Source organism: Squalius cephalus (genome assembly GCF_949319135.1).
Source record: "Squalius cephalus genome assembly, chromosome: 15".
Classification (NCBI taxonomy): Eukaryota; Metazoa; Chordata; class Actinopteri; order Cypriniformes; family Leuciscidae; genus Squalius; species Squalius cephalus.
In genome coordinates this window covers 32828641-32847143 of record NC_137136.1, presented here as the reverse complement: position 1 = coordinate 32847143, position 18503 = coordinate 32828641, and the positions used below count along the sequence as shown (strand labels likewise).

Here is an 18503-nt window from a genome sequence, read left to right as displayed (position 1 = left end):
GGTGTTGCCTTAGAAGGCAGATGACTGTTTAGGCAGTGAACAACAAGACAGCTAACTAGGTTTTGGTACAGAGCTATAAACTTGGAAACTTCTCTGACTTGATTTTAATACTTTATATGTATATATAGATGGAAACATCATTCAGAATAGGACATTCAGACATTAACTGTTTTGCTCAACAGCCACTGTGGCTAGTGTTTTTCCAGAGTTACAAGCCACTCAGATTTTCACTGGCCACAATTTTGACATTGATACCATAGGGAAAAACTGCCATATAAATATTTGTAATATTATCTCATAATTTGGCAGGAGGTTGATTAGGCTGCTGTCACTTTAAGACCTGACGCACAGATCCATTATACTGTTACACATGCGTTTTCTTTCTCAACCGTTTACGTTCACTTAAAACATAACTGACTGTGTTCACGAGAATACTCGCCAAGACCAGCATTTTGACATTATTTTGTGTGTATTTGACTGTTTAAGCGCAATAATAAGCGAAACAGAACTCAATTTAGTCCTGAGAGGCAGCTTTATGTGTGCACACTTTGGGTGTGAGTGTAACATCTGCGGGTATCTAACATTATGCGCAATACGTGCAATCCCACGCTGAAATCCAAGCCTGTAACACCAACAATATTCATCTGGAGCAAAAAAGATTAGTGAGGGGAGGCGAGTTTATGTGTAACTCGCTGTCGGAGAGATGAGAGAGCGAGAAAGCAGCTGGTATCGACTATCTATTCTGCGGGAAATGAGTATTGGAAGCATTTCAGATATTTAAGTATTGATATGTATTGAAAAATCTAGATTGGTGACAACACTACATTGCACTTACATTGCCATTTTAAGAGACTATAATAAAAAAAAATGATATATTATATATAAAATTCAACCCGACAAGTGTCTAGTAGGAGTGACTGCGTTACACACACCACTGCTAAAATACACACATACATTTGGCAGGTTGGCGGGTGTTAATGTATCAAGCCCTGTATATATATATATATATGGAAACAATTCATGGATGGATGGAAACATATTTCATGGATGGATGGATGGATGGATGGATGGATGGATGGATGGATGGATGGATGGATGGATGGATGGATGGATGGATGGATAGATAGATAGAGATAGATAGATAGTACTCATTGACAAAAATAGATAGATAGATAGATAGATAGATAGATAGTACTCATTGACAAAAATAGATAGATAGATAGATATAGATAGATAAATAGATAGATAGTACTCATTGACAAAAATAGATAGATAGATAGATAGATAGATAGATAGAGATAGATAGATAGTACTCATTGTCAAAAATAGATAGATAGATAGATAGATAGATAGATAGATAGTACTTATTGACAAAAATAGATAGATAGATAGATAGATAGTACTCATTGACAAAAATAGATAGATAGATAGATATAGATAGATAGATAGTACTCATTGACAAAAATAGATAGATAGATAGATAGATAGATATAGATAGATAGATAGATAGATAGATAGATAGATAGATAGATAGATAGATAGATAGATAGATAGATAGATAGATATTTCTTTAATTCATTCACTTGTTTCTTACCATATCCACTATGTCGGCCATTGTGACTATGAAAATGGCTGCCATGGCCCAAGTGTTGCGAGCCCAGCGCGTGTGATCAATCCAAGTGGAGAACGACACCAATCTCTTTGGAAAAACCTGAAAACAAGACAAAAAAGCAACTTACACTCAGAAATCCAAACACTAACATCCAGTCATAGGAAATGGTTTTAACCTTGTACGCACATGACCTGTTATCACAGTAAGTGACCAGTAAAGTCAATTGAAAGGCCTGTGATCTAATCACAGTGTGTGTGCGTTGACTTCAGCCCTGGGGTGGCTGGATGAACAGTGTTTGTGGAAACAATTGATTTAATCCACAACAACATGATTTTTAAAATCAATACATTTATATGTCCTTGTTGCCTAGTGGATGCGTTGTGTGACCGCCTCTCCTTTCAAAATCACATTATCTCTGCACTCGCTGAACCTGTGTGTGTATGTGTGGCTGCGAGGGAATCAATACTGGTAACTATATGTTGACCTAGCTAATGAGGATGAATCAAATATACTGGTGCATGCTGGAACAATAACTGGAAGAGGATGAGCCTCAGCAACAGCATTTCACTCATGTAACCCGTCACATTAGTATTACATAAGAAGTCGACAAAGATTAGCATTAGATGCGGAAACCTTGTTCAGCAGAACGTGGATCGTGACCCCGGAGCCTAATGGAAAGCATAATCATGCAATTTTCAGGAAAATCTCAGTACAAAGAAGGAACTTTGACACAAAAGACAGAACTTTTTTTTTCAGGAGTGTCCAGATAAGACCCGGTGATTTCACTGGGAACTTCACGTGACGTGGCAAAATACACTTGTACATCAATAGCCCGATTTCTATCCAAAGATTATTTTGTGAAAAAAGGTTTAGCGCTTCAAAACGTTTACCGATATAGCTGATGGAAATGCCAGAAAGTGTCGAAACAATCTTTTTTTCCGTTTAGCTTTAACGCAGCTCATTGATGTAATGAATACATGTTGTTACCAAATGATCAGGATATACAGAACATTTAGCATTGGTGCATGTTGATTCAGAGTTTGCTGCATCTGAGGTCCTGCGCTCATTGAAGTAATGAACACACGTTAATCAGTTAGTAATGAGATGCATTTGAGATTGTTGACATAAAACGGAAGTTGCAACCAACTCGTGACTTATGTTTGAGTGACAGCTGTGTGTGATTGGTTAATAGAGGTGTTAGAACAGTAACTCACCCGTGGGAAAATGGCTGCCAGCGAACAGATAGTAAGAATAAGCAGCAAGACTTCTCCCACGGCCAGAGTCACGTAGTTTGCGACCAACCTGTGCAGAGCAAAAATAGATAGACGGGGGAAAATGAAAGAAAGACATGAGAACATCACAGAACACACAGTAATACAGCAATGAAAAAACACAGTGGCATCACACTGGACCAATGCATTTCAAACCCTTGTGGAAAAGTGTGCTTAAAGGAATAGTTCACTTTTAAAATGAAAATTCTGTCATCATATACTCACCCTCATGTTGTTTCAAACCTGTATGAATTTCTTTCTTCTGCTGAACAGAAAGGAAGATATTTAGAAGATTGTCAGTAACCAGACAGTTTTGGGTCCCATTGACTTCCATAGTAGGAAGAAAATATACTATGGAAGTCAATGGGACCCAAAAACTGTCTGGTTACTGACATTCTTCTAAATATCTTCCTTTCTGTTCAGCAGAAGAAAGAAATTCATTCAGGTTTGAAACAACATGAGGGTGAGTATATGATGACAGAATTTTCATTTTAAAAGTGAACTATTTCTTTAATGTGTGCTTATTCTGTACTTTAAATCTGAAAAGTAGGACACTTAAGTGTACTTAAATGAGCACACTTTCATGAATATGTTTCTTAACACACTTATGGTGCTTTTCCACTGCATGGTACGGCTCACTTTTGGGGGGGTTTCCACTGTGTACAGTACTTACTACCTGTTACTAAATGTTTTTTTGTTTGTTTGTTTTCGTCCAGACCAAATGAACCAAGCGAACCGAAAAAGTGCACCTTGTAATGTCAAAAAGTGCACCTTGTAATGTCAAATTAAAAGTCTTAAGGCCTGTTCACACCGGGACGAATTTCGCGCGCGATATTCGCCGACGTTTAACGCCTCGTGACTAAACAAAGGGCGCCAATGTGAGTGTGCACACCGACGCGAAAAACGCCACGAGTAAAAGCATTATTTTTTAAAAAACGCCTCGGGTTCGTTTTTTTGGTTTGACGCGCCGCGTCAAAAACTATCCGACCAATGAGATTGGCGCTTTTGTTCACGTGTCTGGAGCTTCTGAAGTTACAGTAAAACACAACTTGGGGGCGCTCAAACACAAAACGGTCTTGCCGAGCACACATACGTAACGGCAAAGAAGATATGCGCCAAGTAGCGTCTACACTGCCGGGAAGAAATAAGACGAGGAAGATGCAAGGCAAGATGATTGTAGAGCCGCTGGTCTCGTTGGTGTCAGAACATAAAGAACTATATGACAAACGCGACAGCGACTACAAAAATCTTGATAAAAGAGAACTGTTATGGAGTGGTTTCTGTTTTACATTAAGCGCCATCTAATGTCAGGGAATGAATTTGCATGTTCACTCGGCTCATCGTCAGCGAAAATCACTTGGGTGTGAACACAAAAAACGCTGGCGAATAACGCGCGCCGATATTCGTCCCGGTGTGTACGGCCCTTTACTTTAAAGTACTGTCACGGTCATGTTTAGTTCCTCTGTCTTGTTTAGTTCTAAGCTGTGTCTGAAATCGCCCCCTATACCCTCATTCACTATTCCCTACATCACTCCAGTTAATATAGTTCACTAGAAGGAGTGAATGAAAACGAGTGAGTGAATTCGGACAGCGAGTGCGCCGGAAGCACTGCAGCTTTTGCATAGTTTGTGCCGTTTAATATTCATTTGAAACTTAGCACACTGGCAACTCCAGTAGTGATGAACAGATTTATCTTTAACTCTGTCATGGGAACTATGTATAAACCTTAATTAAACAATTAAATAATCAATTCAAAAGGAATTTATATCTGTATGATGCCACACTGGAGCAGCGCAGTTTGGAAAATGAATGAATGGATGATTCAGCAGCGAGCGCCATCTTCTGGTCAGACGCGGGAATTCATTCGGCACGATCCTCACAGTGCATTATGGGTATTCTCTAGCCGTTGAGCGGTTGAACACTCGTTATTGCAGTGCATTGTGGGATTGAATGAGTGCACTAGGCAATGTCCACTATGGTTTCGGACACCCCTACAAATGTCTATCCCTTCTAATAGTGCCCTATTTAAGGGTATAGGGGGCGATTTCATCAGTTGTCATGGTTTCTACTCCACACCTGTTTCCTGTTCTGCTGATGTTCTTCCCTCTGTGTATTTAAGCCCTCAGTTCTCCTCAGTTCATGTTCTTTCGTTCCTAGTGTTTATTAAAACTGTTATCTGCGTTATGCATCTCTCTTAATGGATTACTACAAGCAAGTACACTTTAAAGTACACTTAAAATTATGTTTTAATAATCGTTTATGTGCTTTAAAGATGTAGACTTATTTTGATGTGATGACTAACATACTACATCAAATGTAGAGTACTTGATTACAATGTAATATAGTGTGTTGTTTAATATTACACTTCAAGTTAACATATTTTAAATTCACTAAATTGCAACTTCATCATTCCAAATGTGTAATTACAAATATAGTTAAAAACAAGACAAGTTTCAATAGAAATGACATTAAAGTCTATTTTAGTTTACTATAAATGCTTGTCAGTACATTCACAAGACAATATAAATAATTCTAAAATTACATACAGTATCTAAGTTTTACTTAAGTGAGTCACAAAAGTACTCTTGAGTTCAACTAATTGCATTTAATATACATTTAAACTATAATAATAAATAATACAATAGGTGTCTAAAAACGTTCAGTTCGCACTAAAGTATATAGTCTTAAAATATATTATTTCCACAATAAGTGCTCTTTTTAAAACTATGCTGAAGTGTACTTCTTTTTCACAAGGGTCCGCACAGATGAATTGAAATCAAATCAAAATCCGAATCTAATTGAATCAGGACATCCGTATGATTCCCAGCCTTAAATGAAGATGGATATTTCAAAGCCAGAGACAAAGGGGAACGCTAAGTAGCAACAGGACCTTATTTTAGAGCAATAAACAGATGCTATAATAACTGTAAATAGATTATGACTGGCCTCGGTTGACCTTTGGCAGTGTTTGTGGGGTGATTTGTTAATATTTCACTGACCAGGGGTCAATGAGGGCCTCCATGACCGCAGTGAAGAGCAACACGACACACGAGCAGCTGAAAGCGGCTCCACTCTGCTTCTCCTTCTCCACCGAGAAACGCGTTTCCAGCTCCGGGTCAGTGAAGCGCAGAGACAGACGATTAGTGTACTTCCCTTTCAGCCTGAAGAGCACACACACACACACACGAGTTACATACACACACAACACGACCACTGTGAAAAATGTAGTTGGGTGTAATATAATGTAGTGTAGTAATGTAGAAACATATAATGGAGTGTACTTCAAATCTTAAAAGTATATTTTTAAAACATCAGATAATATAATATTAATGAAATATAAGGCCATGAATGTAAAAGAGATTTACATTCACATTTGTCATGACTACACTTTTTCATTATATTCTTTTGAAGTCTCCTATTTCTAGAATATGTTCTCTTTTTAAAAGTATGCTAATTAAAGAAAGTTAAGCTCCATCGACACTGATTTCTGGATGCTGTAATCGATTACGCCCGGTGTATTTCTACTGTAAAAGCCTTCCTGTAACCACACGGCTCACAGATGCTGTCGACGAACCCAAAACATGACGCTACTATTACATTCAGTGCAAACTCTATTATCTGACATAACGTCTTTCTGCTCTGCTGGAACACACACACACACACACACACAGACACAGACACAGACACAGACACAGACATAGACACAGACACAGACACAGACACAGACACAGACACACATGCGCGCACACACACACACACACACACACACACACACTCACGAACAGACACACTCACAAACAGACACACTCACAAACACACATGCACACTCTCTCTCACACACACAGACACATTCAAACACACAGACACCCGCTCACAAACAGACACACTAACATACACACACACACACACACACACACTCTCTCTCTCACTCACTCACACACACACACACACGAACAGACACACTCACAAACACACATGCACACTCTCTCTCACACACACAGACACTCACAGACACACAGACACACACTCACACACAGACACACTAACATACACACACACACACACACACACACACACACACACACTCTCTCACTCACTCACACACACACACACACACACACACATTCACGAACAGACACACTCACATAGACACACGTACACTCTCTCACACACACAGACACACTCAAACACACACTCACAAACAGACACACTAACATACACACACACACACACACACACACACACACACACACACACACACACACACACACTCTCTCTCACTCAGACACACGCACACACACACACACACACACACAGACACACACAAACACACTGACACACACTCATGAACAGACACTCACATAGACACACGCACACTCTCTCTCACACACACACACACACACACACACACGCACACACTCTCGAACAGACACACTCACACACTCTCGAACAGACACACTCACATACACACACACACACTCTCTCTCTCACACACACACACACACACACACACGAGCACACGCACAGACACATTCACACAGACATATGAACAGACACACTCACACAGACACACTCAAACGCACAGACACACACTCTCGAACAGACACACTCTCATACACACACATGCACACTCTCTTACGCGCACACACTCACACACAGTCGCTCACACACACACTACGTACGCTTGTACGGTCTCTCTCTCCAGCAGAGCTTCATTGAGGAGTTTGTTGAGCTCCTGCTCATTCTCCTGAGCGTCGATCACTCTCTCGGCCAGATCACGCAGACGTAACCGACGCCGCGGGTTTGGGAACGAGGGGTTCACCACCTGCGATCACACACACACACTCACACATGAGATCTGCATGCATATCCAAAACCATTATCATGACAAATACAGAAAATCCAAGTGCAACAGCATGGCAAAATTGTTAAATGAAACAATGCATCCCTATAGATCCTTTCACACTAGTTATGAAAATTCATATTTTATATTACAATGATTTGTAAAATTTTGTTTTTTTGTTTTTGTGCAGACATTGAAGAACATTTTGGACCAATAAGAATTTTACTTTTGGCAAATGTGTCTAAAATGATCATGCTATTACATAAACATACTGAAAAATAGAGTTTAAAGGGCTTTTTCAATCCCAGTCCTGTAATTATACAGCGTTCTTTAAAACCAATTAGTCAACTAGTTGTTCAGGCAAGTCAGCAGTTAGCAGATTATTTTCAAATGAGTAAAATCCTGTCATACTTTTAGTTTACACTTTATTTTAAGGTGTCTTTGTTAGTGTAATTTCACATTTAAGTACTGAGTAATAGTAATTAACTACATGTCTTTCTTAAAGGGTTGGGGTTTGGTCTATGGTTAGCATGTAATTATGGATAATTTATAATTAGACACATATAAACACCTAGCAACTTTATTTAAGTTTATTATAGCTAAAACATTATGTTTTAACATTATTACTAATGCATTTGTTCATGAATGACATTTTTTGATGTAAAATCCTTTGAGATTTTAATCCATAATTATTTTAACATAAAAAAAAAAAATACATCACATCAACTTTTCAAGTAAAATGTTTAAATGTAAAAGTTTAGACAGGGCTTCGATTAGTCGCCTAGTTCTTTGGGCAATTCAACAACTAGTCGATCAGTTTTGCACATCCCTACTGCCAAATAAGGAACTATATAAAGTAAAATCCCACTATATCCGTTTTCTCCCTGAATCATAAAAAAAACATTTTATGGAAATATAGGACTGTTCAAAAGTTTGGGGCCAGTAAGATTTTTTAATGTTTTTGAATGTAGTGTCTTTTGCTTATATTTAACTTTAAATTTTATTTATTTATTTATTTATTTATTTTGTTTATAAACTATATATTATTTTATTTATATTTATTCTTTAAATAGTTTAATTAAACAATTTAAAAGAACTGTTGTCTATTAAATTTGAATTTTCAGCATCATTACTCCATTTGATGCTCAAGAAACATTTCTGATTATTATCAATGTTTCATATTTTTGTGGAAATATTCATTTTTTTTCAGGATTCTTTGATGAACCGAAAGTTCAAAATAACATTAATAACATATCCGCCTAAACTGAGCACATTCTTTTTTGTGCGCATTTTTAGAATTTAGAATTTTTAGAATTTTTAGAATGTAGAATTTTTAGAATTTAGAATTTTTAGAATTTCCATACAGCGTACCCAAAATTAGCAAAAAAAAAAAGAAAGAAATGGGTGGATGGAAACATACAGTCAAACTAAAAATGATTCAGACACCAGATATCATTTTTGATATTTCTTTACTAGTGGGTGCAGGACACTATAGTTCATGTATGTAAGTGAGGAGAGCAAAATAAAGTAAACTGTGACAGATTATACCCCAAAAGTCTTCATACAGTGACTACCAGTAACATTTATACAAATTTGGGACCAAAAATTGATTCAGACACTTTGAGCTGATCATGTTTTGCTGAAGTGTTTTTTCTTTAATTGCTAATGCGCTTTTTACACACAGACTGAACAAAATGAAGCATTGTTTGGTAATTGGTTGAGCTAAACTGGTATCATCTAATTGTGTAGTTGAATTTAACAGCTGACAGATATTCAACATAATTCATGTGTGAGACAGATGGATGGACAAAACCAGTGAAATATCAATTGATTTGAGAACTCTTGTCATGTTTATCACCATTTTCTAAACTATAGCGAGTAAACTGTGATAATGTGAGAAATGTTGAAGGTGTCTGAATAAGTTCTGGTTTGACTGTACATGGAGTGTGTGAATAGTGAATACCCGTGTGTCCAGCTCCTCTGGATCCTCCGGTGTGGTGCATGCCGTGTGGACGCTCCCATTACATTCCTTGGTGTTGATCAGTAGTGGAGAATTCCCGTTTGATGACGTCACCGAAAGCTTCTGGAGAAAACACAGTGGAGGGCGTGAGAATGAGAGAGACACACAGAGATGGAAATGACAGAAAGAGGAAATGACACCCACGACTCCATTGATGCCGTTCTTGCCCACGGGGCCCTTGGGCACCAGCACCAGGTGTGTTTCAATGCCCCTTTCCTTCAGGTATTCACAGCGGTCTCCTCCATTCCCTGGCTCCACATCAAACTCCCCGTGCAGACACTCCAGGGTATTCTGGGAGATGTGCACTCGCCTACAAGACACACATCTGAGTTCAAGCATAACCTGTTTTCTGAGTCCGTTACTGCCAGTTCTTTTGCTGATTACACAACACTTGAAAACTCAAGAGCCACTAACCACCCGCAAACCACCTTCACCTGTTCTTATCTGTGCTGGTTTAGTGCTGAGCTGGAAGCATTTAAGTATATGTGACCCTGGATCACAAAACCAGTCACAAGTCGCACGGGTATATTTGTGGCGATAGCCAACAATACATTGTATGGGTCAAAAATATCGATTTTTCTTTTATGCCAAAAATCATTAGGATATTAAGTAAAGATCATGTTTCATGAGGATATTTGGTAAATTTCCTACCGTAAATATATAAAACATTTATTTTTGTGAGTGAATGCAGCACAATCGCCAACATAAATGGACAACTTTAAAGGAGATTTTCTCAATGTTTCGATTTTTTTGCACCCTCAGATTCCAGATTTTCAATAGTTGTATCTCGACCAAATATAGCTTGTTTATTCAGCTTTCAGATGATGTATAAATCTCAATTTAAAAAAAAATTGACCCATGTGACTGGTTTTGTGGTCCAGGGTCACATATGCCCTTGTGAAGAATAAGTCCACTTTAGCAAACATATTAGTAACTATTTGGAAAAATACACAGAAATAATAAGAGACTTTAAAAGAATATACTTGTAATGTAATGTTATTAAATATAATTAGCTGAACTTATGAGTGCTTGTTTGGCTCAGTGAGGTAGGACTAGTACATCTTTATATGTAATTTCATAATTATTGTCTAGGAAATATGGTTAAAGAGAACTGCTGAATGCACTGACAAGCATTTATGGGAAACTAAAATTTACTTTAAGGTCATTTCTATTGAAACCTGTATGTCATGTATTCAAATATATTTGTAATTACACATTTGTAATGATGAAGTTTTAATTTAGTGCACTTAAAATATATCTAATATCAAATAACTCTAGTATTTATAGTATAGTATGTTACATGTGCTTTAGTATGTTAGTCAACATAAACATAAGTGTACTTCTTTGAAGCAAGACAAAAGATTATTAAAACATAATGATTTAAAATATACTCTAAAGTTAACATTATTAGTAGTCATATAAGTGTACTCCCTTTAAATACACTTAAGAGGCCTTTTATTTCATTAATATGTGCAGATTGTAAAAAAAAAAAAACTTAAAGATATGCTGTACACTACAAGTGCACATTAAAACCAATTAAGCGCACTTCTTTTTCACAAGGGTGGGTCTCATTGTTATTGTGTATTGTTGACGACGGATAAGGGTCTAATAATCTGGCATATATCCAGATGTGTCTATCCATGTTTGGTTTGCAGTGTGTGGGTGTAATTCAGTTAGGGAGGAGTAAAGTTTAACTTGAATAACCAGATGCATATACACTTGTCTGAGTCATTTTTGCAGTGACTGATCTGCCGTCTGTCTTCTCTGTGTCTCAGAGGGCATTTACACTGGATACACACATGAATGAACAGCTGCATGATATATAATCAATCAATCAATTACAGGCTGTGATTTAATTAAGTAAATAATATACGTGCTACCGTTTTTATAGTGAAGGGCGTCATTTACACGTGTGTAGTTCATGATACAGTGTCTCAGAACCGCTGCAATTTAATATAACTCTGAAATAATAATAATTATTAATAAGATTTGATTGTGATAATTATTAAATGTATTAAACAAAATAAGAAATATATTGTAATAATAACCTTGTGCTGTAAAATATTCATCAAATAAATTTTGTTTTACTGTAAAATTACAATATTTTTTATGTCTAAATTTCTTAATTTTCAAGCGGTATACCATCAAGCTTTCATTTTGATGGGTTACCAGCAAATAAATAAATGCGCTGTAGGTTTCAGAGTGAAAGCACTATGTTCATTTATACGCGTATTTGAAAATTAGGAAATTAAGACATAAAAATATTGTAATTTTACAGTAAAATAAAACTGATTTTTTTTAGGCCACAAGGTTAATTTTACTATATATTTCTTATTTTGTTTACCACATTTAATAATAATCACAATAAAATTATAAAAATTATTATTTTAGAGTTATATTGAATTGGTCAGAAACGGTGTGAATGTGGCCTATGAAAACCGAAGTGGAAAGAGATTTTTTATTAACTGTTGAATTTATGGTTTGTGTTGGTTCTTGTAAAGAGAAAAACAATTTTTAAAAAATATATTCACTCCCAAACAAGTGCTGACAATCGATAAAAAAAAATAAAAAATTATTAATAGCACGACATTAAAGTTTTTGATATTTTTTAGATTGTAATACTTTCACACTGAACCTCAAAAATAATGCAGAAACAACATAAAGATAGATATGTTTTAAATATTTGTTTTACCTAAGCACTATGAATGAAGTATCAGTCTTACCAATACTGATACTGATGTCTCTATTAAATGGATTTTCCCCCTACAATTTTAGACACTTATTATAGCCATTCAACATTACAGTAAAATTCAAAGCTACCGATTTGAACATTAAATAGGCTTATAAAATATAAAAACTTTTTAAATTTAAGAGAATTTAAAACAATCTTCACATAAACCTATTGTAATAAATGTCACATTTAGCTGTGCCTTTAATATCAGGGCTCAACGCTAAGGTTTTTTTTCTACTTGCCCTGCTAAAATGCACAATAAAATTCTTGTTTTCGTTGTTTTTGACCCATGTAACCTTGTAAACAGTGCTTTAAGAGTGCTTTAATTGTGTTAAATATCTTTAATGCATTGAACTAAAAAAATAATTAATTGTTTTTAAAAATTATTATTAATTATTTCTAAATAGAGCTATTAATGTCATCTGGGGAAAAAAACTGTATATTTTCATCCCGCAATATACAGCAGCGGCCAAAATTGTTGTCCGGCCTTGGAAAATCTACATCTTCACCCTTTATTCAAATACTATTAAAAAAGATTTTGTAAGCATATTGCAAAGTTGATTGTTTTATTTGTGACAATAACAAAATTAAACATGTCAAATTGTGCAGACATAATTTTTGGCCAGGCTGTCATACAAAGATACTATGAAAACAAGAGAGAACCAACGAAATATTAATAACTAATTATGTTCTATATTGTCAATGTATGCTTTTTCCTGTGAGCTTTCTGTTTTGTTCGTCCCTCGCATTGAAAATATTGTTTCCCTCATATTTTGATGGTTTAATTGAACTTTTGATGCTTTAATCACTTTTGGCCACTACTGTACATTGCAGAAAAACAAATGATTATTTTTCCGATATCGTGCAGCCCTACAGTAAAAACGTATGAAATGGCCAAATCTAGTGAACTGACCCCAGCATTCTGAACCAAAACAGAAAGGTGCAGGTCTTTACCCTGGTATTCCTCCTGCCTCCATCTTGTTGGCCACCGTCACGTCAGTAGACCACACATCATACTGCCAGCGCTTCTGTCCGAGCACCCCGCCCAAGACTGTCCCAGAATGCACCCCGACACGCATGTCCACATCGGTCTGCGTCTTCTCTCGGACATATCTGAAATCCAGATGAATGTGTCAAACCTTGTCATATTCAAACACGGCTATTTATAAATAATTGTTATGAACCAGTCACTAATTCCATGAACAATCCTGATTACAGCTCACGAATTAAATGATTATGCATCACTTACGAAATGGCCTCAACCATAGCCAAGCCCATCATGATGGAGCAGGCCGCATGGTCATCACGGTAATCTGGAAGGCCACAAATACAGTAATAGCAGTCGCCGAGAATCTTGATCCTCAACTGGTGGTATTTCTGACGAGGAAAGAAAGTACAGCACCTTTAGATTTATTCAGGATTTACTGGTCCAAAAAATGATCAGCCAATAGCCGATAAAGCGTCAATAGAGTGCAACAGTGTACGGCCACTTTTTCAGCTGCCTAGGTTATCATCATTTTCTTAACAGAGACGATTGTCCTATTGTTCCTGCTGTTTGTCTTTCTGTGATTAGTTCATGTTTTCTTTGGGTGCGTCTCAATCAGCTCCCTAGTTTCCTAGGTGGTGAATCCACATCGTGTACATGAATTCGGGCACTGGTTAGGACAGCAAGGATTACTGCTACATTATGATAAATGACAGAAACCATAGTAACAAACAGGCTTGGGATGAACTGATGAAGGAGGAGTGACTAGAAACTGAACACAATGAACATAGAGGAAGTCCAAACACAAACAGAAACGTGACACATATACAGTACGTGCAACATTTCAGCCCTGTTTGAATTATAAATGTTAGCTAGATTATGTTCATTGCCTGTCTAGTGTTGTATGTTTATGCTGAAATATAATAAAATGATGGTTTGTATTTTTAAAAAAAACATCTATTGTGTGTCATTATGTGTAATAAGTTGGCTCACATGACTTATGTTTCGCGCTTCAGAACTTCCATTTAGGGAACATAGTGAGCATCGACGCTCTCTGGTTTTCACAGTGCATTGTGGGTCTTTTTAGGGAGCGAATGTTTCAGTGCACTGGTAGGATTTTGCGCTTGAGGAACCCTAATCAGTGCCCTGACTACTGAACTAGATAGCATATTAAGACGCACCCATTGTTTCTATCACTCTCTTGTTTGTTTCCATAGTTACCCTCATTAGTTACCATAACAACTCATTTCCCACACCTGTTAGCTTGTGCATTTCTACCCCGAGTTTCTCTTTGTCTTTATCTGGTAGTGTTGGGAGAAACAAAGCTTTTCAAAAAATAAAATTGATACATGCTCCGAATCACTGGTTCAAAACAAATTCATTGCAAAGGTTTCGAAGCTTCACGAAGCGTTTTTTGAAAGCGTCCATCACTATTGTCTAGTGATTTCCTCTATGGATGTTACATGCGTTTGTTTTAGTCCTGTTTCTCCTGTGTTTGGAATATCCTGTTTTCTGCCTGGATTTACTTATCTTGTTTTGTTTAAATAAACGTGTGTATTGCACTTGGATCCGACACTCCCTCGTTTCAACAGCCCCGTCACAGAACACCAGACTATGTGGATCCAGCAGTAAGATGAATCCGGCTCCGTGAAGGAACACATACACTTGAGGACCACACTAGAGACTTCTTGGACATTGCTTATCTGACTGACCTCCTGGACTTTGCCCTCATTGATTTCTATTTCCATTGACTAAATAACCATTCTCAATCAATACTTCTCTGTGATGGTGCTCGAGGGTTGCTGTGTGAGTTGTTGGAGTACGTCCTTCAGTTGAAAGGTTCCCCCTTTCACCGTGGAGGAGGTGGAGGATCCGGTGGTCCGGAGTCTGGTGGTCCCAACACTTCCAAGTCCGGTGGTCCCAAGTCAGGTGGTCCCAAGTCCGGTGGTCTCAGCGCATCCAAGTCCGATGGTCCCAAGTCCGATGGTCCCAAGTCCGGCGGTCCCAAGTCCGGTGGTCTCAGTGCTTCCAAGTCCGATGGTCTCAACGCTTCCAAGTCCGATGGTCTCAGCGCTTCCAAGTCCGGTGGTCTCAACGCTTCCAAGTCCGATGGTCTCAGCGCTTCCAAGTCCGGTGGTCCTAAGTCTGGTGGTCCCAAGTCCGGTGGTCTCAGCGCATCCAAGTCCGATGGTCCCAAGTCCGATGGTCCCAAGTCCGGCGGTCCCAAGTCCGGTGGTCTCAGTGCTTCCAAGTCCGATGGTCTCAACGCTTCCAAGTCCGATGGTCTCAGCGCTTCCAAGTCCGGTGGTCTCAACGCTTCCAAGTCCGATGGTCTCAGCGCTTCCAAGTCCGGTGGTCTCAACGCTTCCAAGTCTGATGGTCTCAGCGCTTCCAAGTCCGGTGGTCCCAAGTCAGGTGGTCCCAAGTCCGGTGGTCTCAGCGCATCCAAGTCCGGCGGTCTCAGTGCTTCCAAGTCCGATGGTCTCAACGCTTCCAAGTCCGGTGGTCTCAGCGCTTCCAAGTCCGATGGTCTCAGCGCTTCCAAGTCCGGTGGTCCCAAGTCCGGCGGTCCCAAGTCCGGTGGTCTCAGTGCTTCCAAGTCCGATGGTCTCAACGCTTCCAAGTCCGGTGGTCTCAGTGCTTCCAAGTCCGATGGTCTCAACGCTTCCAAGTCCGATGGTCTCAGCGCTTCCAAGTCCGGTGGTCCTAAGTCTGGTGGTCCCAACACTTCCAAGTCCGGTGGTCCCAAGTCCGGTGGTCTCAGCGCTTCCAAGTCCGATGGTCCCAAGTCCGGCGGTCCCAAGTCCGGTGGTCTCAGTGCTTCCAAGTCCGATGGTCTCAACGCTTCCAAGTCCGATGGTCTCAGCGCTTCCAAGTCCGGCGGTCCCAAGTCCGGTGGTCTCAGCACTTCCAAGTCCGATGGTCCCAAGTCCGGTGGTCTCAGCACTTCCAAGTCCGATGGTCCCAAGTCCGGCGGTCCCAAGTCCGGTGGTCTCAGTGCTTCCAAGTCCGGTGGTCTCAGCGCATCCAAGTCTGGTGGTCTCAGCGCTTCCAAGTCCGGTGGTCTCAGTGCTTCCAAGTCCGGTGGTCTCAGCACTTCCAAGTCCGATGGTCCCAAGTCCGGCGGTCCCAAGTCCGGTGGTCTCAGCACTTCCAAGTCCGATGGTCCCAAGTCCGGCGGTCCCAAGTCCGGTGGTCTCAGTGCTTCCAAGTCCGGTGGTCTCAGTGCTTCCAAGTCCGGTGGTCTCAGTGCTTCCAAGTCCGGTGGTCTCAGCGCATCCAAGTTCGGTGGCCTCAGCGCTTCCAAGTCCGGTGGTCTCAGCGCTTCCAAGTCCGGTGGTCTCAGCACTTCCAAGTCCGGTGGTCCTAAGTCCGGTGGTCTCAGTGCTTCCAAGTCCGGTGGTCCCAAGTCCGGTGGTCTCAGCGCTTCCAAGTCCGGTGGTCTCAGTGCTTCCAAGTCCGGTGGTCCTAAGTCCGGTGGTCTCAGCGCTTCCAAGTCCGGTGGTCTCGGCGCTTCCAAGTCCGGTGGTCTCAGCACATCCAAGTCCGGTGGTCTCAGCACATCCAAGTTCGGTGGCCTCAGCGCTTCCAAGTCCGGTGGTCTCAGCGCTTCCAAGTCCGGTGGTCTCAGCACTTCCAAGTCCGGTGGTCTCAGCGCATCCAAGTTCGGTTGTTTCAAGTCCAGTGGTCTCAGCGCTTCCAAGTCCGGTGGTCCTAAGTCCGGGGGTCTCAGCACTTCCAAGTCCGGTGGTCCTAAGTCCGGGGGTCTCAGCACTTTCAAACCCGACCACAACAGCTCTTCCCGGGGTGGCTGCGTCTCCTCCTGAACCCTCTGCCTGCCCTGTCACGGCCACAGAGGCTGTCTATGAACATCTGTCCGCCCAGTTACGGCCATGGAGGTCGCTTTTGGACTCTCTGTGTCCCTTATCACGGCCGTTTAAACCATCCCTGAACTCTCTGCGCTACCTGTTTCTGTGAACTTATCTGAACTCTCTGGGCTTTTTCTCTCTGTCCTTCCAGAGCCACTGTGGTCTTCAGCCCCATCTGCTTCACAACGGTGGTCTCCAATATAAATCTCGTTATATTATAAATGCCTTTTTATCAATTTAATGTGTCCTTGCTGAATAAAAGTATTAATTAAAAAGAATCTTACAAACCCCAAACTTGACTAAACTATGTCATGTCTTCAGGATTTATATTGGCATTTAACATTTGTTTTAGACAAAGTTGAAATCAGTCTGATTTATAGCATCTACACAAGCCATAAAATCAGGTTCTCTATGGAGAAAATTAATGTGATTTTTTACTTTAAACTCTACTGTTGCACTCTATATGAATAGGTTAAAATCTGTGAACACCAAAAATTATTTAATCTTTTAAACTTTACTAAACGTATATTGAAAAAAGCATGCAAAGAGATAACAGTAACTCACAGCTGCTAGCTTGTCGAAACGGGCAAACAATTCGTTAAGCAACTTAACCAATTCCTGCGCACTACAGGACGAGGACAGCTGTGTGAAGCCCACGATGTCTGCGAACAGAATACTGCAACAGAAATACAATAACAGGCTCCTTTTAGAAACAATCAGCATCAAGCTTTGCCCTCATTTACTGAAAAGCTGCAACAAACTCACCTGACATTCTCATGCCGATACATGTACATCGTGTTGAACTGCTGCATCTCTTTCTGACTGGCTTCTTTCTTCATGTCCTGAAGCATCTCGTCTGCGATGTGCTTGGGCAAGATGGACAGCAGGAGACGCTCCTGTACGAGAAAGAACATCGACTGATGTTTGCTAAATACTCATTCGGCAATTTTCTTTCTTTAAAAAAACAATTCTTCTAGAAAAACTGTTTGGGCCAGGTACATTGTCCCAGGCCCTGTAAGCGAATTTCCCTCCTCCCTCCCCAGCTCCTCCTTTCGTCAGACTAAAATTATCTAATTATGTTGTACATTAAAATTAATTAATGATATCTGCAATACATTCATGTTGGTTTATTGCTCGCAATTCTGAGGAAAACAAAATCAAAATTGTGAGAT

The 18503-nt window shown here is 39.6% G+C and overlaps 1 protein-coding gene across 1 annotated transcript in view; it reads right to left on the bottom strand.

Annotated features, from left to right (window-relative positions):
* Positions 1 to 18503, bottom strand: part of adcy3a (adenylate cyclase 3a) — a 64845-nt gene that overhangs the window by 36264 nt on the left and 10078 nt on the right. Inside the window, exons 3-12 of the mRNA XM_079894223.1 lie at positions 18097 to 18227; positions 17896 to 18007; positions 13727 to 13854; positions 13432 to 13590; positions 9891 to 10056; positions 9690 to 9809; positions 7566 to 7708; positions 5883 to 6044; positions 2827 to 2914; positions 1595 to 1711 (exon numbers count right to left, since the gene is read on the bottom strand). Of these exons, the coding sequence (XP_079750349.1) occupies positions 1595 to 1711; positions 2827 to 2914; positions 5883 to 6044; positions 7566 to 7708; positions 9690 to 9809; positions 9891 to 10056; positions 13432 to 13590; positions 13727 to 13854; positions 17896 to 18007; positions 18097 to 18227 (1326 nt within the window). The remainder of the gene's footprint in view (positions 1 to 1594; positions 1712 to 2826; positions 2915 to 5882; positions 6045 to 7565; positions 7709 to 9689; positions 9810 to 9890; positions 10057 to 13431; positions 13591 to 13726; positions 13855 to 17895; positions 18008 to 18096; positions 18228 to 18503) is intronic.